This window comes from Dioscorea cayenensis, chromosome 18, assembly GCF_009730915.1.
Source record: "Dioscorea cayenensis subsp. rotundata cultivar TDr96_F1 chromosome 18, TDr96_F1_v2_PseudoChromosome.rev07_lg8_w22 25.fasta, whole genome shotgun sequence".
NCBI classification, from domain to species: domain Eukaryota; kingdom Viridiplantae; phylum Streptophyta; class Magnoliopsida; order Dioscoreales; family Dioscoreaceae; genus Dioscorea; species Dioscorea cayenensis.
In genome coordinates, this window is record NC_052488.1 from 2,975,857 (window position 1) to 3,001,901 (window position 26,045).

A 26,045-nucleotide genomic window follows, 5' to 3' on the forward strand; every position below is an offset into this window, starting at 1 on the left:
TATCTTTTTTTTTAAAAAAAAATTAAATCTAACAAATAGCAAAAATATATACCCAAATTATTTATATTATGCTCTTCCAAATAATATAAAAAGTCTTATTTCACTTAAAAAAATAATGTATAAAAAGTTAAAATAAATAAATTTCCTTTTTTAAATTTTGGCCCTCTTTAGATATTTGTTCTTCTCTTGCTCATTGTTCTCCAAAATCTAGGGTTTTCAATCTCTCATCCCTATTGTACTCATTTTGCTCTTCAAAGGTTTTCAATCTCTCATCCCTTTGTGCTCCTTTTGGTCTCCAAGGATTTTATCATTACATCTCTTACTAGTGAGTGGTTACATTTATGAATATCTATTTTGTTTTAGCCCAAAATCAGATTTGATTTCATCTCTTTTAGGGTTTCTTTAGGTTTTGGAGTTTGCTTGGCATGGGAAGCTCTTGGCTGCAGTAACCAATTCCGATTTCATCTCTTTTATGCTGATTTTAATTGCTTGCTTAGGTATGCAATGCTTCTCGTTTTAATCCTATTTTGTTGATGCTAATGAGGTCCCACTTCTCAAGTTTATTTTGTTGCTTGGTTTATTAGATTACTTTAGTGGAAGTGATAGGTATGGTCTTCCATGTTGGCATTGTTCTTGATTATTTACATGTTTTAGTCAAAAGTCTAAGTGCAGGGTCTTGTCCGTGCTAAGCTTGGCTGAATTTATATTTTTATGTCCTTGGTTTGTGATAGTATAAGATACTTCCAGTTGTCTTCCACATGCTTCTGTCAAGTAACATAGATGCTATAATGTGGACCCTAGTTCTTTAATAATAATCTTGAAGCCTTTTAGTTCTCTTCTATCTCTATATCTCTATGAGGACCACAATTCATTACATTAAAAGCTTTTTGATTTAGTTAAGGATGAGGCCTTGTGTGAATCAATGAAACAATGCATCTCTCTTTCTCTCACTCCCACTCTCTCTCACTGTAGAAAGAGAAATAAATGAATACTTATTTATGAGCAAAGAGAAATTGAGCATCAATGCATGCATGCGTGAATAGAAGCATTTAAAGCAATGGACCTTATCAATGAGAATTCCAAACATATGAAATTCGTATGTGCATGAGTTTAGATGAGACAAATTTGTCACCTGTTTTCCCATGCTTTCAAATCATTGGGAGTTTTATAGACTATGTTGGAGTTTGAATTCTCAAGAATGTCTTTTCCATTAATCATTAGTTAGAATAGAGAAATGCTCACATATTAAATTTTTTTTAATTCTCTAGTTTATACTAGTATTTTAATATTTCAGTATTGGTTGATGTGTTATCTAACAATGATTTTATATGTACATATAGTTAACATAGCCATTTTCTATTCTAAAATCTTGCAAATCTTCATATCTGTCATTTTCCTTTGAGTAATATGATAAGTTTGCTTAATTGATTAGTGTGACATTGACTGAGATTGGAATTGGTTTTGTAGATATTGGTTTTGAGTAATATGATAAGTTTGCTTAATTTTCTATTCTATAATCTTCAAATCTTCATATTTCGCTACGAATTGCTTTTGTAGATATTGGTCACATTTCTTGTCTTCGAAGTAACTTCTTGCGTAAAAGACGAAATCTAACTGACTAGAATGACTAAAATATTAATAGTGTCTTAAAAAGCTAAATTTAGAGCAATCCCCACCAAAACCTAAGGTGGGTTTACTAGCGATTAAATGATATGATTGACCTAAATTAAATTTCTTAATTATCCCATACCTATCTCCTCTACTGCTAAAGAAACTCAACTTGGATTTGATATCTATACACAAAAGCTCATTTGATAAATAAAAAACTTACAATTTTGAAAATTAAATGTCTTCGAAATCCCCCAAACATTTGACAAATCAATGACATGAGCATTGTCTTTGATCTTTTTAAATACTTTGTATGTTCTATACTTCTTTTGTTGCAACTTATGGTAAGTGCTAATTAGAAACCTTTTCCTGCCAAAGAACATCATAAGCATGTCCCCTTCTTTGAACACTTGCTCTCTTTAGCTCTTATCTGTAGTAGCCTTGCACTCAACATCAGTTTACTCCAACTTTTGCTTGACTAACTCTTTCACTAATTGAGTTTGTTCTGCTATTTCCTCAATTGTAATGCTTAAGTCTAAAATTCTTAAAAGCTTTAGCAAGTCCACTATTTAATTTAGGTTTCCCACATAAACAACAGAAAACAATGACAGACCCGTAGCATTATGAGTTGTATTATTGTAAGTAATTTCCACTAGGACAAAGCCAAATCCTACTATCTTGCCTATCTCCACAAATGCTCCTAGTCAAGCCCCTCAAGAACCGAGTATCACGATCTGGAGTAATAGACTTTAGAATACCATGCAATCTAACCACCTTACAAAAGAACAACTTTGTCACTCTAGATGCATTAGATGTCTTCCTACAAGGAATGAAATGGCCCATCTTTAATAATTTGTCAACAATAATAAATACAAAATCTATACCTCATTGAACTATTGTAAACCCAACATGAAATCTATGGATAAGTTCTCCCAAATATGCTCATGCATTGGTAAAGGTATATGAAAGCGAGGGTTTATGGTATTGGTCCTTTGACATTTAACACACATAGTACGATCTCACAAGTATCCCATATCTTGCTCGAGTTGAGTCCAATAGTATTTATTTGGCAATGTTGCAATGGTCTTAGCTCTACCCAAATATTCAACTAAGCCTCACTATGTAAATCTCAGATTAACATCTCTCTGAATGAAGTATGAGGGATACACAATTGTTATTTTTCATTAAGTACCTATCAATGATATAAAATCATATACAAGTTATTTAAGTTAACAAGCATGCCTAATTTTCTTAAAATCATCATCGCCAACATACAACTCTTTCAAGAAAATGCTACTTTTCTTAACTAGACTGCATGATAAATCAGTAGATAACTCACTGCACTGTTGACGTGCAAGTCATGCACTAAACACAGTGCAATGAACATAGCTGCATTGATGGATTTCATAGCATTATACTTTAACACGCTCCCCATGCTCAGAAATCCACAACACCCAGCAGACGCCTTAGTTCTTCATGCTTGGGTCCTGATAGAGCTTTCTTGAGTATGTCAGCCAGTTGATCATGTGTACTGCAGTGGACGACATTGATCACTCCATCAGTTATTAAACTCCGAATAAAGTGAAAGCGTGCGTCAATGTGTTTAGTCCTCCCGTGCTGTGCTGGATTTCTGGAGATAGCTATAGCTACAAGATTGTCACAATGTATGGTGGTTTCTTTGCTTTGAGAGAATCCCCTGTCACCCAACAGTCGGTGCATCCACACGGCTTGACAGGTCGCCGAGGTTGCAGCCACGTACTCAGCCTCTGTGCTTGAGAGTGCAATAATCTCCTATCATTTCGAAGCCCAGGCCACTGCACCAGAACCCAGATGGAATTAATACCCAACCAGTGGTGCTTCTCCGGTTATCAATAGAGCCTCCCCAATCACTATCAACATATCCCTCTAGGCAAAAATCCTCAACACACTCAAACTTCAGTCCCATGTTAATAGTTCCTGATACATAATGAAGAACCCTTTTCACTATCCCAAGATGATGCTTTGTAGGACTTTGCACAAACTTAGAAATTAATCCCATAGTGAACATGAGATCAGGATGTGTGTGTGTGTGAGGTATAACAGGCTCCTAACAATGCTTCAGAATCTATTTTCATCAGCTTTCCCTGAACTGTCTCCCAACTGAAGCTTTTCATTAGGATTTAGTGGAGTAGAATGAGTCTTGCAATTCAGCATCCCAAACTTCTTCAACAAACCCTCTGCATATCTCTTCTGGGAGACGAATATCAATCCTGGTTGCTGCTTTACCTCGAGTCCAAGAAAGTAGTGCAAGAGCCCGAGGTCCGTCATCTCGAACGTATGTATCATGTTCTCCTTGAACTCATTCACCATTGGTATCGATAAGCCCATGACAAGTATGTCATCAACATACAGGGAAAGAAGTAGAATGTTTGAGCTTTCATCAATTCGTGTATACACAGTAGGTTCATTCTGACTTCTTATAAACCCAAGTTTGGCAAAGTGAATGTCGATTTTAGTGTACCAAGCTCGTAGAGCTTGACGGAGCCTGTACAAGGCCTTGTTGAATTTATACACAAGAGCTTCATTTCCCTGTTGAACATACTATTGTGGCTGATTCACATACACCTCTTCTTGAAGATCACCGTTGAGAAATGCTGACTTCACGTCGAGTTGAAACACAAGCCAGTGCTTTCGAGCAGCTATAGCGAGAAACACTCTTATTGTCTCTAGTCTGATGATGGGAGAGAAGACTTTATCAAAGTCTATACCGCATACTTGCGAGTAGCCTTTCACTACTAGTCGTCCTTTCCTTCTATGAAGAGTGCCATTCGGCATGAACTTGGACTTGAAGATCCATTTTAATCCAATGGGCTTCTTTTCTTTTGGTAGAGTGGTGAGGCTCCAGGTATTATTCTTCACAATGGTGGTGATCTCTTCATCCATGGCAGACTTCCACTCATCGTGTATACATGCTTCTTCAAATGAACCTGGATCACCAGCTGCAAGGGCAAAGGAACATGAGTTATAGATTTCATGTAATGTTTTATACTTAGAATTTTGAATCTCGGGTGAGTTTTCAATGGATGAGGATGGAGTGTTAGGTTGAGGTTGTGAAGAAGTTTGAACTTCTTCTGTTGGCGTGTCATCATCATTGTGGTTCGTTGCCTCTTCCAAGATAGATGAAATTTGTGAGGTCCAGTAGTATGTTGCCAGATCTACCCTTTGTTTTCGTGAAATAACACCTCCCTACTTACTTGGACCTTTCCAGTCAATGGGTTAAAGAGTTTATACCCCTTTGACTCTCCACTATATCCTATAAACACCCTTTTTTCTGACTTGCTTTTAAACTTCTCATGCTGCTGAGTTGGACTAAGAACAAAAGCCAAACACTTGAATGTCTTGAAGTGCTCGACGGTCCACTTTACTCCAATCAGTGCTTCATACGGTGTGGTGTTTCCCAAGCTTCTAGTGGGACTTCAGTTAAGAGTATATACTACTGCTGCTACAGCTTCTCCCCAGAGGTTTATAGGAAGATCTTGTTGCTTCAACATGCAATGACTCATTTCAACCACTGTTCTATTCCTCCTTTCAACTACACCGTTCTGTTGAGGCGAGTGCGGAGTTGTCAATTGACACTTTATCCCATGTGCCTCACAATAGGACTGAAACTCTCTGGATATGAATTCTCCTCCGCGATCGGTCCTTAGAGCTTTTACAGGAAGGTTATACTGCTTCTCCACATGGTTCTTGAAGACTTTGAAGAACTCCAAAGCCTGTGACTTCACTTGAAGAAAGTACACCCATGCATACCTGGTGCAGTCATCAATAAGTAGCATAAAATATAAATTACCTCCTAGAGACTTGGTTTGCATGGGGCCACAGAGATCACCATGGATTAGCTCCAACGGCTTGCTTGCTCTCCTCGTATTCTTTTTGGGAAATGGAAGCCTAGTTTGCTTCCCATATGCACAACCCTCACATGGATGTGCTGAGATATTGTCGAGAAGCCCATGAACAAGTTTCCCTCTTAACAACTGCTGCAAACTATCAAAGTTGATGTGCCCGTATTGCTCATGCCAGAGAAAAGATGCATCTGGCTTGTTTGATGCTACTTGAGTTGTTCCAACTTCGTAGATGGTGAGAGGAAACAAGTTATGCTCAGACATTCGAACTCGTGCAAGCTCCACTGCTATTTGTTTATGTCGAATGATACACTCTTGATTATCAAAGATGAGAGTGTAACCTCCTGCAAGCAATTTCCCGACGCTCAAAAGATTATGAGCAAGCTTTGGCACATACTGAACTTTCTCAAGTTCTTTTGCTTGGCCTCCTTTTGTATTGAACCTCACTATTCCCACTCCTTCAACATTCATTACTTGGTTATCTCCCAATCTGACTACCTGATGAATAGACTCATCTAAGGTTTGAAATAGGGCTTTAATACCTGTCATATGGTTGCTGCACCCACTGTCCAGCAACCATACATCTTCATGTTGGTCTTCTGAACAACCTCCAGCCATAAACAAGTGAGTGATCTCAATGTCTTCCTCCATGACATTTGCTACACCCTCCTTGTGCCAACACTGTGATTTGTAGTGGCCGTACTTCTTACAATTATAGCATTGGATGTGGGCCTTATTTTTTTGACCATCAACATAAGCATCCTTCTTCTCAAACCACGGCCTCTTCTTCTTCCTCTCCCTCTTCCTCTGAAACCTCCATGGCCTTTGCCTCTACCTGCATTATCAGTGGAGTTACTTGAAGAACCTTCTCCTTTGATGTGGAAGGCTTTCACCTCTACTTGGTCAGACTCCATGTCAAGTCTCCCTTCATGCCCTTTTAGAGATCTGCTGAGCTCGTCGACCGTGAGTATTGAAAGGTCGTTAGCTTCTATAATGGATGAAACAACGTGACGAAACTTTAGTGAGAGGCTACGAAGGATCTTACCAACAATAGCCTTCTCATCAAGTTCTTCACCAAGTGCTTGAATGTGATAAGCAGTAGTTAATACTCTGCTTATGTAGTCTTGCACTGATTCCCCATTCTTCATCCGAAGATTCTCGTACTCCTGTCGATAGGAATGAAGCTTTGCAGCTGAGCTTTTGGAACATCCTTGATACTCCTTTTTGAGAATGTCCCATGCCTTCTTTGCCACTCTTGTTCCTGAAATCCTAATCAAGATTCTTTCTTCCAATGCCTGTTGCATTAGAAATAGTGCTTTGGCATTCTTTTGGACATTGTCTTCTAGACTCTGAACATCATCATCTTCTTCATCAAAACCTTTGTCAACTACTCCCCAAAGCTTCCTTGAGAGGAGTAAGGTCTCCATTTTTAAGCTCCATAGGTTGTAACCTTCACCATTAAAATAAGGAGCGGTAGTGGAGGAGGAAGAGTTCCCTGTATTTCCAGCCATCAGTCATCATAGGGAGAGGTTTTGTCTTTGATACCACTGTAGACTTAGCTGAGAAGTATTGATGCAATGAAAGTATACACAAGGAGAAGTCAATGAGAAATTTAGAAGTAAACAACTGAACTTGACTTGAATAACAAAGCATACAACATGACATTTTATACTACTACAACCCATGTGAATAAAGTAACTAAAGGACAAAGCTAAACAAGAAACCATGATATTAAACTATAACTAGACTGCATGATAAATCAGTAGATAACTCACTGCACTATTGACGTGCAAGTCATGCACTAAACACAGTGCAATGAATAGAGCTGCATTGATGGATTTCAAAGCATTATACTTTAACATGTTGGCCCTCGCAAGCTTTCAAGATTCTGGCCCTCGCCGTCTCCGTGAACCTCAGTGCCATCACCTTCATCGCCGGCACCTTGTAAACCCTCTTATCATCCGTCACAAAGTCCCCACAATCGCCACGATGTTGTCATTCTAAAAATTCCACCAAAAATCACAAACAAACACCAAATCACACAAAAATTCGAAACAAAAAGATCCAAACCTTCCCATCAATGAACTTAATCAACCTACAAAAAGAGATCGGCGGCCGATTGGTCTTGCTCATGAAAAGCTGTTTCAACACAACGGCATTGAACTTACTCCCTGTCCTCCGCACAAGAAATGATAAAGATAATATGAAACAACCACATTGATATCAAACACACCAAATCAACCCAAAAAAAAGCCATCAAGAAATCAATACTAATCTCACCTTAACAAGAAGCTTGAGATTTGTGAGCCGTGCGCTTTACCCTCTTGTTACGACCATCGACGACGAGATCAATGCCCTACAAGATACGGTGGAGAAGAAGAAGCCATTAGAGAAAGAGAGATGCATGAGATCTAGGGTTTGAAGAAGCTTTCCACGGGCAAGAAGACTACCATTTTGTCGGAGCTCCGGCAGTGGATAGGTTTTTGACAATGCTGAATGAGCATCTTTTTATAGTGAGAGTTTTGGGCTAGGGTAATCAACGTTCGAGAACTTACAAAGGAGTGCCAACCCGACTTCCCCGAACTTCTTGGCGACAAGGACAGTGGGTGAAGAGACTCTGTGATTCACGCTATCGGAGATATCGCAGGGAGATGCACGGCGGAAACATCGGCACAAGGATAAGACGGTTGAACGGTGAGAGTTTTATAACCTTTATCCGGGTAAATCGGCGGATCTGAAAAATCCGCTATCAACTTGAGTCGATGCATTCCATGTTTCTTTGTAGTGGATATTTTAAATTTTAATAGCGGCAACTTTACCCAAGCCACCATATAGATCTGTCCTAAACCTTAAGGCTTTTAAAGGTTTTTATTTTTATTTTATACTTTCGGTGTCTATTTGGCATGTAACCCCTTGAAATATTATTTATTTAAATATAACTTCATAAAATAATATATTAGTTGTATAGCATGTGCCCCGCTCAAAAAATTTAGTGAAAATTAATTAAATGAAGTTTGAAAAACATGGTATGCATTTAAATGAAGTCTAAAACTATTAAAAGTTGATTAAATGATACATGAACAACTTGGTATATACCTAACTTCTCCAAGTTAATATTATTAAAAAATCAATTAAATGATGTATGAGAAGCACGGTATATACAAACTTGCTGTACATAAACTATTAAAAAATTAACTAGATGATACATGAGAAATATGTATCGTATGTATGTTACTTCTGACAGCTCGTAGTACATAAACTATTGAAAAAATTAATTAAATGGTGTATATATCTAGCTTCCATTAGCTTAGTGTATATAAACTATTAAAAAATAATTAGATGATGCATGTGAATCTAGCTTAGTGTATATAAACTATTAAAAAATAATTAGCTTAGTGTATATATCTAGCTTCCATTAGCTTCCATTAGCTTAGTGTATATCTAGCTTCCGTTAGTCTGGGTATGTACCTAATTACTTTTGCCAGTTTGTAATATATAAACTATTGAAACATTTATTATTTTTTTTAAAAGATTTTAGAGATTCAATCAGATTGCTCAACGAGGATGACATTAGACTGGAATGAAGGAGGGTGCAACCACTCCTTATGCGTCTCAAAAGATAAAGATGAAACATCGATAGCATGAGCTAGAATGAGGTAGTTTTGTTGGTGTTAGTGCAACCGCACTATAATTGGTTTGATTTGACACCAAGACAAGATGACGTGGCAACCTTTGTGATGTGGCAAAATTGATGACATGGCAAGGTATGGTGACATGACAAGGAGTCTTGGATTGGAATCAAACATCTTGGAAGATCTTGGAGAAGCTATTTTTGGTAATGTGTTACAACTTTAAGACAAGATCATATCAAGACCATATTTAAGTGATTTGATTAAAGACTAAATATGGATGGAGCTTAATTGAAGAAATACTTAACAATGGTATGATTGAAGACTATTGAAGGTATGATTTGAAGAACCTTAATAGGTATGATTGAAGACTATTAAGGGTATGATTGAAGACATGCCTATTGTTGGAATAATTGAGATGATTGATTGAAGATCTATTCTTGGGAAGATTTGAATACCAAACTTGGATGAATTGAAGATCAAGTTTGATAAGTTTCATGAAGACGCACAAAGTTGTGCACCCATTGCGAGGGGACTGTGTGGCGAGGAACTGAGAAGGTAGCTAGTTGACGGTGGTGGAGATCGCGAGATCGGGCTGCACCGACTCAGACATAACATGACCGGAAGGTTGATGGGCCTTGAGGTCATTTGCAATGTAATCAGAATTCAGTCAAGTCAGCAATTAGAGCCATGTTACAATTCATGCTACAACAGGAGTTGCAATAGCTAATTTTGGAAAGTTTTTTAAATTAGTAACCGCAGAGATTCTAAAAAAGGTATGAATTATATTTGGGATGTTGAGGCATCTATATAAGCTACTTTGCTCTGATATTAGGTGTGACTCTTGAGGAGGAAACTGTGTGAGGCCACTAGACAATCTAAAGAGGGTAGTGGTCTTTATTTGTGAGAGTAAGTGACAAGTCTTTGTGCTCTATTATTTTCACCTCTTTTAGTGGATTGTTTATCTCTTGGCTTGGCCCCCAGACGTAGGCGGTGGACGTCGAACTGGGTTACCAATCTTGTGTGTCTCTTTCTTGTTTGGTTTGTGTGAGCTTTTCAATGAATGTTTGAGTGTTATCTAAACCACAAACCACATCGGCGGAACTAACAGTTGGCAAATTGTCTGATGTGATGGAGATGTAAATCAGAGAAAGAATAAAAGAGCGTGTGACAATTGACTAGTACAACTGATAAGATTGAACCAATCGGAGGAGGGGATGAAGCTCTGCGCTTAAGAGGGGATGAAACCTTTATTTAATTGAGACATAAAGAACCCATCATATACTTAATTTTGACTAGCTTGCAATACATAAAATAATAAAAAAAATTAAAAGCCGCAGAGATATTGTCCTTAGGATATTGCTAAGTGTGGAGTCAAAAACTTTTTTTAAGGGGTGCCAAATTTTTTTTGTTTTTTTTATGACAAGTAAAAGTGAAAGAGGCAACAATAGACCGTAACAAATATTTTCTCAACAATATTTATTTATATTCTATATATACTAATTTGTAATAAATCAAGCGGCAAAATAATAAACTTTTATAATAAAAAAAAGTTATCCTATTACCCAATTTATAATGTGGAGGCAAACAACAAAGCTTTGTAAATTTTTTTTTTAGAGTATATAAGCTAATTTATAAAAAATAAAAAATAAATGGCTAAATAATAGCTTTTAAAAAAAATTATAAATCAATTTCTAAAATATCACATAACCAAACCATTAATTTTAACAAGTATTTGTTTTTAAACATATTTTTTTATATTATTTGTATCAATTTGTAAAAAAATATATATTAAAAAAAGGTGGTGCCCGGGGTGGGCCATGACCCTTTTCGCCCCTAGTCCCGCCTTTGGATCTCGCCATTCATAAAAGTTTATTAAAATAATTAAATAAAGTGGAAGAGAGGCCTATTGATTGATTTTTAGAACAAATATTATAATTAAAATAAAAAATTCGTTTGGGTGAAGGTATTTTAAAGAAGATCTAAAAAAAAACTCATTTGTAGAAAATTTTTAAAAATAATTTTTGAAAACAAAAAAAAATACAAAAACTTGTTTGATTGAATTGTTGTATGTAATAATATTCCTATATGTTTTTACAAAACATATAATTTAATAACTATATGATTTTAATGAACTAATATAATAACATATTATATATAAAATGAACTTAAAATAAATATAAATAGAACTCAAGATAACATTATAACACATATGTTTAATGTTCAATAACATTTGTATAAATAGTTCAAGCATAAATTTAACATTCAGAATTATTATCATGTAGGCATATCTAGTTTGTAATGTAATCACAACGTCTTGTTATTTTAGCTGCACAAATTTTCCATATCATAACTTGAGTTCTTGAAGCCTTCCACTTATGTATGCCTAGTTAAATCATATCACTAGTTAGAATCATAGAACAATATATAAAAGAGAGAGTAAGCTCACTGAAACAAATAATTATCAATGTTTACCTAAGCTAGAGATGAACCTTGATTTTTAAAACCGACATTCGTAGGTCAACAGAGATGGTGGCGTAAAGTGAGCCTAGCTCCAATAGTAATGGGTGAAATGCATAACGCCTCCATTTAAAGTGACACAAAAATAAAGAAATCCTACCTGGGATTAGAATTGAAGTTGTTTTATTTTCTTTTCATTGTTTGCATATAATATAATAGATTTAAACATTTTTAAATTTGTTCTCGATTTTCTGAGTTATTTTTAAAAAACAAAAATTTTGAAAACATCTAAACGCTGTTCTTCATTTTTGGTTTTTAAAAACATGTTTTTGATTTTGATTTTTTAAAACAATAAAAAAAAGCATATTATCAAACAAGTTTATAATTTTTTGTTTTCAAAAACTGAAAACTGTTCTCAAAAACAATAATCAACCATTACCATGGGTACAATTTTATGAAGCCCACTAAATAAGGCTAAAGGAATCAACAATTGGCAATTATCTCAAGATTAAATCTTTATTTGATGAGAACTTAAAATTACACAACTTATAGTAGCATATAGAAAGAATCATTGTAGTTCTATAAATGCCTTATTTCATTATCCAAATTCCTTTTAAATAAGTACCAAGATTGCACTTATAACCTAAAAGAAAAACCTCTCTCCAGTTATGCCAAGAACCTCTCTCCAATGTTCCGCGGGGCGGGGCTGAAATGGCCTCCTCTTCTCCATCACACCAAAAACCTCCTTCCCCTTCCCCTCAAGCTTCGCCTCTTTTAGGTCCGAAATTGGGAGTTTCCTAGGCCAACGTGGTTAGCTCAGACAATCAATCGTCCTCCTCGGAACCTATCTTGCACCTCTAGAAAGATCAATTCATAAAACTCAAAAACTCCATTCATTCTTGTGTTACCATTGATAATGATCTTTGGATTTAGGTGAGAGACAGCATGCATACCTCTCTTTACGCCAAGTTTTTGGGTAAAGTTCTTCCTTTAGATCAAGCCAAATTTGCCCTTATTGACACCTGGAGAGTTTTGGGTGGTTTACGGTGGCCGATCTCCCAAACAGTTTCTACTACATTTGTTGTGAATCTTCGGAGATGCAAAACCGACTCCTATGGGAAGGACCGTGGATGATTGCCAGCTGAATTCTACAGCTTTCAATTTGGAAAGAATTCTTTAAACCAGCCTTCGAGAAGCTTTCGATAGCGACCATTTGGATACAACTTTACCACTTGCCGATGACGCTCTGAGGTGGTGACCTCCTGGAAACTATTGCCTCCCAATTCGGTCATGTTCTTAAAATCTATGAACACAACATAACTAGTTCGAGAGCTAAGTTTGCTCGTGTTTGAATGGAACTGAATCTCAATCAACCTCTTTAAAGAGGAACCTGGGTTCAGTATGGTGACAATTTGGTTTTCATCCTAGCTCTCTATGAAAATTTTCCAACATTTTATTTCAGGTGTGGACATGTTGGCCATGGGGAAGCACACTACTCCTTCATTAGCAGTCAGTCACATAGAACTACCCATCTTGTGCCCTCTGTGCCTTCAGCCCAAGAGATCGCACCAAATGAGCAAGCTATGGAGCTTGAGGAGGCAAACAAGGAGCTGGATGGCATCCCCAACGATAGTCCAAATGACCTTGAAGATGATGAGGCTTTTTCCAAGGATTTTGGACCTTGGCTAATCCCTCAGATGCGGAGGTTCGGAGGTCAGGACAATTGTGGCTGTGGTTGGAACCCTAATTCTCGTGATCCTCACCAAGATGACTCTTGTGATCTTGACACGTGGCCTACAGTAGTAAAAATCAACTAAAGAAATGGCCAAATCATCTAGCATGCTAGCTATATGTTGGTCTCGCTCGTCATGTTAAAAGGGGTAGGAGCCACTCTTTGCCTTCGTCCCATCAAGTTCTTCATCCTGAAGCAGATCTAGCCGTTAATCCCAGTCTTGAAGATGGAGAACATTTTTCTTCTAATTTGATTGAAAGCAGTCAGCTGGCAAACCCAAGTGCTTCCATTAATCCCCTTGTTTCCTTTGATTTTCCTCTTAACTTCCCAAAACCTCATACAGATCTCTCCAAATCCAAGTTTATTGCAAATCTCCTTATTCCCAAGACCCACCTCTTGAGCTCCTCAACAGGCCTCTATCACTCTAGTTCCCATGCTCCCTTGTCAGACCCTCTCCTTATCATCTCAATACAAAACAAACATCCTCTCCTGCTAGCCCCTGGTGACCCTAACGGTGATGCTGATCATAGTATGGTTGTTGACAAAGTGGTGGAAGCCCTTTCTCATCCTTCATCCAAAGATTAAAACATGGAGGATTCTGCTTTAGAGCCTCAAACTGATTTCGATAACTCTAAGTCCAACATGAAACCAAATGACAATATGGTCCTCATTCAATATAAAAAAGATATCAAAATGGAAGCTTTAGCCTATAGAAATCCAAGCAAAAGCAGCTCTCAGCTCAAGAAGGGACGCCAAACCACTCTTTCCTAGTTCTTCTTTCCCTTTTCTAGTGTCTTTATGATTTCGTCCAAAATTCTTTGTTGGAATTGCTTTGGGGTTTCTAATTACAGTATTGTTGACTATATTAATCATTATATGTTTCATTTGAAACTTGATTTTATCTGCTTAGTTGAAACAAAATCCAACACTAATTGTATCTTTCGTTTATGTAATAGATTCATAACTCACTGGGAATGGGCGCCAATCCCGGCTAAAGGATTGTCTGGTGATATCATCTTCCTTTTGGTCCTGTTCTGTGGGTAAGGTCACTTTAGTTGTCACCACCAAAATGTCTCTTTATTTGGTTATCTCCACTGGGAATGCAAACTGGATTCTTTCAGTCAATTACAACTCTCAGGTGATTTATGACCATAAAACTCTCTGGAAGACTCGTTCTGAAATCCCCTCTCTTAACCTCCCTTGGATTTTAACAGTGGATTTTAATGCTATTCTTTTATCCTGAGCATAAAGGGGGATCTTTAAGACACTATGCTGCTAAAGCCAATCTTTTTTCATATTTTACATCTAATAAACTTCTTGATTTGGGTTTTGTCGGTTCTAATTTCACTTGGTGTAATGGTCAAGTTGGTCTTGCCCATCACTATGCATGGTTTGATTGTTTCCTCGCTAACTCTGCTTGGTGTTCTAGTTTTACTTCTCTTTATAATAGATACCTTGTCCATACTAACTCCGACCATTGTCCTCTTTTTCTCAATGCACACTCCGTGACTTCTCATAAATCTCGTGTTTTTCACTTTGATAATTTCTGGCTTGAGTATGAGGGTTGTCACACTAGTATCTCTAATGCTTAAAATATTCAGAGCACCTTTTCTCCTATGCATTCCTTCACTCATTCTATTTATCGTACTAAAAATAATCCTATTAGGTGGAGAGTCTTAGGTCTGCACTCCAATAATCTGGAAATTCGTAGCATTGAACAAGAAATCAACAACATTGAGTCTTCAGATTCTTCTGCATCCAATTCCTGGAATTCAACGTAGCTCAGAGCCCTGTACAATAGACACAACGTGCTTTCTTTGTCAGAACTCCATTTTCTGGGCTCAAAGGGTCAGGCTGCAATGGCTTACCAATGATGACCAGAACATTAGTTTCTTCCACAATGCGGCCAAAATTTGTAAGCACCGGAATAACATCTGCGCTCTGAAAGACAATGCTGGTAACATCTTTACTACTCATTCAGATTTTGAAAATTGTTTTGTTGATTTTTATAAAAATCATTGGACCCCTTCTTCTTCTCTTAATCTTGATCAAGTATTTTATGCTCTCCTAGATGATTTCTCCACTTTGTTTGAGTTGGATAAGGATGCCTTAACTAAACCCATCTCCAAGGGTGTGGTTTATCGCATTCTTAGATCCATACCACGGGGTAAAGGCCCGGGTCCAGATGGATTAGGGTTGGAGTTTTATCTCTTTTATTGGAGTATCATTGGTGATCAATTGTTCAATGATGTCTCTTATTTTTTCCAAACTTCTAAAATCCCTAAAGCTTGGGGGAAAACCTTTGTTGTTCTTATTCCTAAAAAAGATTCCCCTCAAATTTGTTACTGATTTCCACCTAATTTTGCTCTACAATGTGTGTTACATAGTCATCTCGAATATCTTGGTTAACTACCAAAAATAGGTTCTTCCTACTTTAATTTTCCCTAAGCAGAGTAGTTTTCTCCCTGGCCATTCGACTTTTGAAAATATTTTAGCTGCCCAGGAAGTTGCTCATTCTATTGAGACTGAGACTAATGTCCCTCTTAGGATGATAACTAAGATAGATATTGAAAAAATTTTGATATTGTTGAATGAAAAGCTATTCTTGATATCCTCCAGAGGATGAATTTCCTTGAGCACTAGATTTCTTGGATCCATTCTTTCCTTTCTTCTGTCTCTTTCTCCTTTCTCATCAATGGCCAACCTAGCCCTTGGATTTCTAGTAGTAGAGGCGTTAGACAAAGGGACCAAATTCCCCCCTCTTTTTTCTTCTTGTTACTCAGAATCTTTCAACTATTCTAAACCACGTTCTCATGATTAATCTAGTTCCTTGTTTTGATGACAAACTCATTAGAAACTTCAATCATCTCATGTTTGCTGATTTATCTAATAAAATGAATACTTGTCCCTTTTTAAGATTTCTATTACTTAGTTGATTCTGGATATACAAATTTCCCTGGATTTCTTGGGCTGATGGCCATTAACCAGTTACAACACAAGAGTTCTTTAATATGAAACATGTTGGAGCTAGAAATGTAATTGAGAGGACATTTGGTCTTCTAAAAATTCGTTGGAAAATTTTGTCTAGTGCATGCTTCTATAACTTAACCACTCAAAGGCGTATTATTAATGCATGTTGCATGCTATATAATTTTATTAGAAGAGAGATTACAGAAGACCCTGCAGAAAATGAAATGGACAATTTAACACTAGAGCCAAACATAGAGGAAGACATTGAGACCATTGTAGCTGTTGCGCAGACAAATGAGTGGACCTAGTTTAGGCATACTATGGCTGCGGACATGTTTAACGCATGACAGTCAAATTAATTTTTGCAATTGATATCCATGTACTCAATGTGAATGCTTTTATGTATTAAATTTTTGTAAGTTTGTGTTTGTTATTATAATCATGTACTTGAATGTTGACATTAAACATGTGTGTTTGAGAACTATATAAATTTGAAGTACTTTCCGTATGTATTATTTTTTTGTTAATGATATCTTTGTCCTTAACATGAATACCTCATATGTGTTTGATTGTCTACTTTTTATAGAATGGATCAAGAATCACAACCTAGGGTAGAGGATTGAACTAGCACTTTTGGACAGTTGAAGAAGACAAAGCCCTAATTGAAGCCTTGGTTAAGTTATCTACAAATACCATGTGGAGGGCTAAGAAAGAATTTCAAAATGGATATCTACATCAGCTAGAAAGAATGATAAAAGAAAAGTTTCCCCAAACCACACTTAAGGTAGTGCCAAACATTGAGTCAAGGGTGAAACTCTTCAGAAGTAAAACCATTGTAATCGCTAATTTATTGTGTATTAGAGGTTTTGTTTGGAATCATGAAAATAACACAATCGATTGTGCAAAAAACGCATATGATGAATATATTAAGGTAATATAATTATCTTTGCCAAATGTGTGAAGAATTTGATATGTTATTTTTTTTAATTAACTTTTCTTTTGTAATAAAATAACTCACAAGGAGGCAGCTGGTCTTTATGGAAAAAGTTTTCTTTTCTTTAATGATCTCACCCCAGTTTTTACAAAGGATAGAGTGCATGGAAATGAAAGAGGTGATCTTGAAGATGATGCGGATCAATATATGCATGAAAATGTTAGCTTAGATGAGGATGTGGGCTTCTCTCAAATGGCAGGTGAAGATTTTTCTATGCTTATTCAAGAACCCATCAAGACCTCATCACCTATATTAGCAGATACTAGTACCTCGAGAGCATCTAGAGGTCGTAAAAGGAAAAGTCTTTCTAGTGAAAAGAACATGGAGGAAATATCTGAAAATCTTCACCAATTTATGGAAATGGCTGGCCCAGGATTCAAGATGATGGTTGAATGTGCAATTCGTAATGCTGAAACCAATGCTCGCAATGTTGAAGTTAATGTTTGTAAAGAAGCAGGACGTAGAGAAGTTGAAGAAAGGAAGAAATTTCTAAATGAAGTAATTTTCAACACAGATGGGCTTTTGGAAAATGAAGCATTAGCCATAATGCAAGTTTTACGAAAAGATGAAGAGCAATTGAACATGTTTTGGGAGTTGCTGGATGATAGAAAGCTATGATTTTTTCATTTAATTTTATCAAGGATGCCGTATTATCCCTCTATGTAGATCATCTCAGAATGCCTTTTCAAGGTATGTGTGCTAGACACTTTGGAAACTTTCCTATTTTATGGTGTTTGATGTTTTAGCTATTTGTTGAATTGAACCTTTTGTTAAATCATGCTGTATTGTAAGCTATATCATGATGTTATGAATTAGAATTTGGTATATCCTTGCATGCTCTATCATAATGTTTTGTTATGGTTTGGTATATCCTTACATGCTATATTAGGATGCCATGCACTATGATGACACTACAGAGAAGGATGAGTTCATGGACAAGTTTAGAAAATGAACAAGGAAAAGCTTTAAGAAATACTGTGCTGCATGACAAGCTATATCCTTGGATGGTTGTAATTAGTTTTCTAAAGTAACCTTGAGCTATGATGCACATTCAATAAGATAATGTTTGATGAATACCGCTTGAGAATTAAGACAACGTTGGCAAACTAATCCATGCAAGATGTTTTATTTAATAATATTATCATCAATGATACACTTCTAACTTTTTTGTTGTCGTTAAATCAGGTACTTGGTTGATGATTGAGTATGAAGCCTTTGTAATTGAGCATGACTAGCTCTTTGTTGTTTTTATAGACCTTGGATCTATTCCTCTTTGAACTATTATTGTTTAGTTGTGTGTTTGTGTTTTATGGTGTAATTAAGCTGTGATGCTTACCATCTTTTGGACATCAACTTTAAATTAAGACAATGTTTGCCAAACTAATCCATGTAAGATGTTTTATTTAATAATATTATCATCACTAATACACTTCCAACTTTGTTTTTATTTTTCCTTTCTTTTTATCTGTTAAATCAGGTACTTGGTTGATGATTGAGCATGAAAGCTTTGTAATTGAGCATGACTAGCTCTTTGTTGTTTATATAGACCTTGGATATATTCCTCTTTAAAAATTATTAGCCTTCATGAGATGTTATTGTATCTTCATGAGATAATGTTGTTATGTAAGAAATATATCTCTTGTTTTTTGAATTGGATAATACTCACTTATATTTTATTGTTAATTATCTAAATAAAATGAATTATTTAATTAAACTATTTACTCATAACAATTAAAATATATAATAGTTATATGAATTAGTTTATTTAAAATTTTTTATATGATAATTAAAAAGGTATAAAATTAATTTAATTAAGATATATAATTATAATCATTATTCAAATTATTTTATAATCTAATAAATTTAATTATAATTAAATATCATCCATTATTTTATATAATATAATTTATTTATTGTAAAGGGCATACAAGTAATTTTATCACAATTCTCTTTAATACTTTTTCCTATTCCACACTCTCATTCCTTCCAACCAAACAATGTTTTATTACTATTCTTATTCCCCTCATTTTAATTCCTCATAACCCCATAATCCCATTCCCTTTCTTTCCATTCCGCAAACCAAACGCGGTCTAAAATAGAATCCACCAATTTGCCTACACTAATATGCAGTCACTGATATTAGCAACACTTAATTTAATTGTAGTCTTTGTGACATTACTACTTCAATAGCTTAAAGAAATTAGCAACATAATTTGCATTATTATATAATTGTCATATCTATTTATATATTTAATACCTATCTGGTTTCTTTCTCTTTCTAATTCAATAAATAAGAATAAATCAATAAAAATGCTTTCTTATGTAATAAAGGAACAAATAAAAATAAACACTGAAATATGACAATCATACAGGAATTGAGGGTGTAATTAATTATATCCTAATTTGGGATGAGCCTATATTTTATTTTTTATTTTTTTTTGTGTATAGGAGTACAAGGTTTTTTTCCGCTAGAAGAAATTTAAGCATTCGTTTGACTAACTTCAGCAAGGAGTATATGCATGAGAAAAAGAGGGGGAGTGGAAAACCAATCCACTAGATTTGTGGTGCAATCTACCGCCTTTGCTAGAGCATGAGTGATATTTGCAGACGTTCTTACAAACTAGAAATGGGTGTCTTTAAATGAAGAGAAGAGGGCTTTGCAGTTAGCCAAGATTATATAACAAGGATGGAGCCCGATGGAAAAGCATTATTGGCCATCCTCTTAACTAAGTTCAACGAGTCATGATTCTATCACTAGTTCTTCAAAACCATGGCTAAGTAACCATTGGAGAGTTGCTATACAGGCTAGGCCTTTAGCTAGGTTTGAGACCGAAACGAATGGGAGAGATCCATGTGTTGCTACTATGAAACAGCCAGTCTTATTCCTGATAATTGTACCAAACGAGGCATGGGAGCGTCTTCCATCAATAGTTGTATCAATAATGCATTTTAGGTGACTTTTTGAGGTGTGGACCGACAACAGACTTCGGGAGCCAGGGTAGGCGAGGGGAGGAAGGAGGGTTATGAATGTGTTGCCACTAATCTAGAAACATTGTAGCATGACGGATGAGGAAAGAAGGTAAAGTATGTTTGTGAGACCACAAGAGGGAGTTTCGTTGTTCCAAACGCTCCATAGGATGGTTGCAGCTTGGGCTTTTTCCATTTGTGATAGGCAAGTTGAGTAAAAGACCCATCGGTCTTTAAAGTTGGAGGGTTCATGGTTCATAAGTGGAAGAGCAAAAATAGATCAAGTTCTCTGAGCAAACATGCACTCACCAGCACATCTTGATCATCTAAGAGAGACAGTAGTTTGCTAACATATATCTCACTAACGAGCCTCAGTTGAGATTAAGTCATTAATACAAAGATGTTCAGATCAGTTACTTGCGTAGTATGTACTCAAGTACAAGGTACTTGATAGTGGTTTAAAGTGTTCATATCGTAATTTTTTAATAGCATGCAAGACTTCATTAAAAAAATAGCTAAAAATTCCATTATGCCTAATGAAGTTGCGATAAAGAATTATAGTTATTAATAAAGATTGTAAATGTTGAAGATATCTTCATACAACAGTTTCTAATTATTTAAAAATTATAAAATAAATCTATTCTAATCTCAGTGATAATTTTTATTTAAATTCCAGATTTTTTTTTATAAACCACGTCAAGGTCCGTCATAAACCAATTATATACTTTAAATATGAAGAAAATATAACTTTAGAAACTTCATACATTATTTTTAATAACCATAATCCTAATAAATAAACTGATTTACAAAAAAAATTCAACGCAAGTTATTTTGAATAACCATATTTAAAATAAAACTTAAATGTTCAAACAAATTGAGGTGTTGCTAAATATCAAATAAACAATTATATTTCTTTCTTGAACTTAAAAAAATATTTTAAAAAATTTTTAGCAATAACATATAAATTGAGAAATTATTTAAATTATGGTATTAAAGTAACCGGGTTGAAGATTTACATATGACAACTACTAGATAGCCTAGTGGAAGCCACTATGAGTGGTGGATGAGTGGTGCAAGGTCGAATTCTTTGTGCCGGAGTACTATACAGTATTATAGGGATACTATAGGAATATTGTATCAATAATAATCACCCACTGTTCACAAGATCTTCTATGAGAGGAGCCGTATTCTCCACCCCTTAAGAGTTGCAAGGCAGTGAGGATTTACCATTGTATAATTGTGGTCTTTGATATATCATCTTGGGAGCATGTGACAAGCCCTAATTGCCCCGAATGTTAGACTGCCCCACATGGTAAATCCCTAAGGGGTCATTAAGCAATCTTAACTGGTGCACGATAGTACCCGCCAGTCCCTTTGACTCTCAGTTGTGGGGTGGCGTTTGTCGCCTTCATAAAAAAACATATAATAATAACAATAATAATTAAGTCAAGATTATAATTAAAACAAATATATATATAAAGAGCAAAGATCTTCTATGAACGTTCGTATATTTAAAATCTATGAATGTTCGTATCAACCATTGGATTTAAATCCAACAGTTGTGTACTCTTTATTCAACAGTATTATCATGCTTATGAATAGTAGCACGTGGAAAGCGGGATGCATAGTGTTTTAATCAATTCTATTTTTACTAGGAGAAATGCTATTTGGTCCGATATTCCAGTCCGAAATAATGAGCCGAATGACATGGATGTCTATGTGGCATCCACGTCATCCCACACACTCCCTCTCTCTTTCTTGTCTTAAAGAGAAAAATAAATATTTTGCACTTCTCTTTCCCAAATTTTTATCTCCCTCTCTGTCTTTCCTGAGGCCACCGGCACACATCACCGCTGCGAAGACCTTCCTCGTCGTCTCACCTGACGCAACCGGCACACCGTCGCCACTGCGAAGACCTTCCTCGCCGTCTTTCCTGACGCCACAGGCACACTGTTGCTGTCGCGAGAAATGACGCCACCGGCACACCATCACCGTCGTGAAGCCCTTCCTTTCTGTCTCACCTGCACAATGTCGTAGCCGTGAAGACCTGCTCACCAGATGAGTTGTCCGTGACACCCAAGTCCCTCTAGGGTTTGCCCTTCCCCAGTGATGCCCGGTGTTTCATCATTGAGGAGTCACTCTCCAAGGGACAGGTGGTCAGTATTTCAAATAAAGTTTTCCATTCTGTGTCAATTTGAGAGTCTATTCTTGTTGCTGGATTTTTTTTGTAGGTTCTGTAAACTCTCTAATCTTGGTATGATATATATATATATATATATTCCTTTTTGATTATATGATATATGAGGAAATATTTTTTTGATTCAAGTTAATATTATTAACAATCAGGTTCTTAGGAAGGGAGTTGGAGCTCAGTGGGCACTGGACATTCTCATACCAAGGAAGAGGTTTCTCATGTTTCAAGGTATGATTTTGAGAACTTTAGTTGATCCATTCACAATGGTTTCATTTTCTGAATCTTGCATTTGGATGCATTGAAAAAATAATTCAAGACATTCTCTGTCTGATTGTTATTGTTTACTGATAATAGTGTTTATAATTAGAGGGGTTTTCTTTTGGTGTTGTTTATGTTTGTGTTCTCCACCTTTCATGGATTATATGCAGTTTAGATAGAAAATAAACCAATGACACTTAAGGAACAATGATATGTATATATATCAGGACAATGTCTCATGGTTACTTCACTAGTATCTAATGTTTGCATTATGCATTTTCGAGTAATTTGATTATCGTCATTCAACTTGGAAAATTTTTAGTTTCCACAGAATCAATGTTCAAATATTTCATTCAATTTTTTTATCATTAACTCATGAAGATGTATTATTGAATTTCTTGTTAGATCTTCAATCAGACAACATTGTGATGTCTTTTACTCCTTAAATAATGTGAAGTTGCTTGTCTCAATTGCTACTTCTTTATGAATCTGTGAATAATTTGATAATCTTTGTTCATCTAGGAAAACATTCGGTTTCCACAGAAAACTATACGAAAATTCTTTTTCTTTTTTTGATTCAAGTTAATGTTATTAACAAGGTGAAAAGGAAATTATGAATACAAAGGCTGAGATTTCTATTGAAAAGGTTGCTCATACAAAGAGTGCAGAGGATGTTGAGGCAAAGAGTGCAGAGGATGTTGTGGATACGAAGAGATTTCTGTTGGCCAAGTTTTGAGATTTCTATGGACAAAGTTTCTAATACTGATTAATAAATTCCAGGAGTTCAGTTGCAGAGTGTCTCTTTTCGTACGCGGAGTATTGTTGTGAAATTTTTATCTTGTATTCATGATCATTGGGAAACTTTTGTGGATGGTCACTACTCTGAAATTTTGCTCTCCTATTTTTCATATTTTATTTCCTTGTACATGTAATTTCCAAGCACATCTCAAGAAGGACATCTCAATGATTAACAAAAAAAAACATTATTAACAAAAAATCTCAACAAGCACATCTGAACATGATTGCCAATGTTATTTCCCTGCACATCTCAACAAGAAAAAAAAAACATGATTAACAAAAAAAAAAAAAAATCTCAACAAGCACATTTGAACAAGGCCATCTCAAGAAGCACATCTCAACATGATTGCCAATGTTATTTCCCTACACAACTCAACAAGCACATCTCACATGATTAACAAACAATCTCAACAAGCACATCTCAACAACATGAAAATGAAAGGGCTTCACTAGGGATCACTAGGGAAGGGCAAACCCTGGAGAGGCTCGGGTGTCGCGGATAACTCATCTGGTGAGCATGTCTTCACGGCGGCTACATTGTGCAGGCAAGACAGAGGAAGGGCTTCACGACGGTGACGGTGTGCCGAAGGCGTCGTTTTCGTGGCGGCGACAGTGTGCCTGTGGCATCAGGCGAGACGGCGAGACGGCGAGGAAGGTCTTCCCGGTGTGCCGGTGGCATCAGGCAAGACGGTGAGGAAGGTCTTCACGGTGGCGATGATATGCCGGTGGCTTAAGGGGAGACGAAAGGGAGATGAAAATTTTGGAAGGATAAGTACAAAATATTTATTCTCTCTTTAAAACAAGAAAGAGAGAGTATGTGGGATGACGTGGATGCCACACAGGTATCCAGTTCATTCGGTCCATTATTTCAGACTGGAATATCGGACCAAATAGCATTTCTCTTTTACTAGACCTTTAGTTAACTAAAACTAAAACCCAACAACACTAGACCAACCTGTTCGAGGATGGTACCATGCTTCGGTTACTGTTTAAGTAACTATTCATCAAACCTTTCTTCCTATCTCTCCCATTTGGATTCTCTTTCTAACTTTTAAAAATATGGAGACATTCCTATGAACATCCCCGGATGATGTATTGGTATATGAAAACCAGTGAAATTATATATTAGAAATACTAAATTTTAAGTAGTTTTTCTCTTACGCAGCATTTACTTGATATTAATGTATTCTAAATCTTTAAATTTATTAATCTCATTATATTGAGGCGCTTGGACAAGTAATATAGTGTTTGGTGTGTTTGATATTATTGAAAATTCCATAAAGATTCATATGTTATGACCAGTGGAACCAAGGAGGATGGCTAGCGGGTCTTCAGTCCCCCCTAGCTAGTCGGCGGCAAAACCCTCCTTGGCCGGTTGTCGGCTCGTCAGAGTTTGATGGAGAATGCTCAGAACGATGAAGATGCTGCTGCGTGCTGATGTGGTGAAGCCCTTTGACCCTGGCCATGGGCCCATGACAATGAGCAAGTTAATGAGGTGTTTAAATGCTTGATTATAGATTTAATTAAATAGTTTCATGGACAAAGAACATGCGTAATTGCATCTTGAAACTCACGCCATTAATCTCTGAAACCAATCACAAATTAATCTCTGATACTAACCCAAGCCATTAAACGGTTTCAGACTTTCAGTGACATGTTCATATGCCCACACATGGGGTGGGGACAAGCACAAATATTTTAATTATAATTACATTTAAAGGCACATATCATTCCTTGATTATATATCTCAAGATACTTATTAGCTAATAAATTATATTTTTTTTAATTTTCTCACATATTTGCATTCGGTATCGGCATTGGCCGTGACAGCAGTTCCAGTTCATGTATAAGAATAGTTGTTTTACGTTTTTTATCGATATCTGTATTTGAATTATGGTTGTTTTAATTAAAAATTATATTATCGTATTATTTTATATTGCAGACAATTGCTTTGTTGGACAATTTTTTGTTAATATTTGCCTTTAACTCCTCTTATCAGTGCATTCTGGCTTCGCCACTGTTTATGACAAACGGCCAGTATCATACATGAGCTGATTGATGAGTTTTTCATTTAAATGGAAAGGTTTTTTTTTAAATCAGGTGCATTCATGTATAACATATTATTTTGAATATTTGTTTTATTATTATTATTTGGTAAATATGAATAATTCACAAACACTGAACTATTCCATTGAAAGAAAGTCAAACTCTCAACTTTTTATTTTGAACAAAAATATACTTTTAGTCTTTTATTATAAATATGCTTCTAAATACTCATTAAAAATATATATAGTTTAGTATGCACCTACAAAATTAATATATGAAATTTATTTTTAAAAATTATTAAAATTTCAAAATATAAATATATTATTTTTAAATTCTTTGGTTTTCTTACTATTTTATTTATTTATTTCATACAATGAAGGGCTAGGATTTAGGGTTTTAATGTAATCATTATTTTATTTTTTAAAATAATCTTCTAATGACCAAGGGTTCGTTTATATTTCTGTGAATATATAGAAAATTAGACAACAATTTTTTTTAACAATACCTA

The 26,045-nt window shown here is 35.7% G+C and overlaps 1 protein-coding gene and 1 pseudogene across 1 annotated transcript; both read right to left on the reverse strand.

Moving 5' to 3' along the window:
• Positions 1–6,148: 6,148 nt before the first annotated feature.
• LOC120282718 lies at positions 6,149–7,000 on the reverse strand. Its single transcript, XM_039289571.1, has one exon. It carries the CDS (start codon positions 6,998–7,000, stop codon positions 6,149–6,151), a length of 852 nt encoding a protein of 283 aa, XP_039145505.1.
• Positions 7,001–7,337: 337 nt separating this feature from the next.
• On the reverse strand, positions 7,338–12,870 carry LOC120282719 (annotated as a pseudogene).
• Between the last annotated feature and the right edge of the window lie 13,175 nt (positions 12,871–26,045).

Excerpts from the sequence above, each read along its gene's own strand:
- LOC120282718 (XM_039289571.1), bottom strand. The coding sequence starts at position 7,000 with ATGGCTGGAAATACAGGGAACTCTTCCTCCTCCACTACCGCTCCTTAT.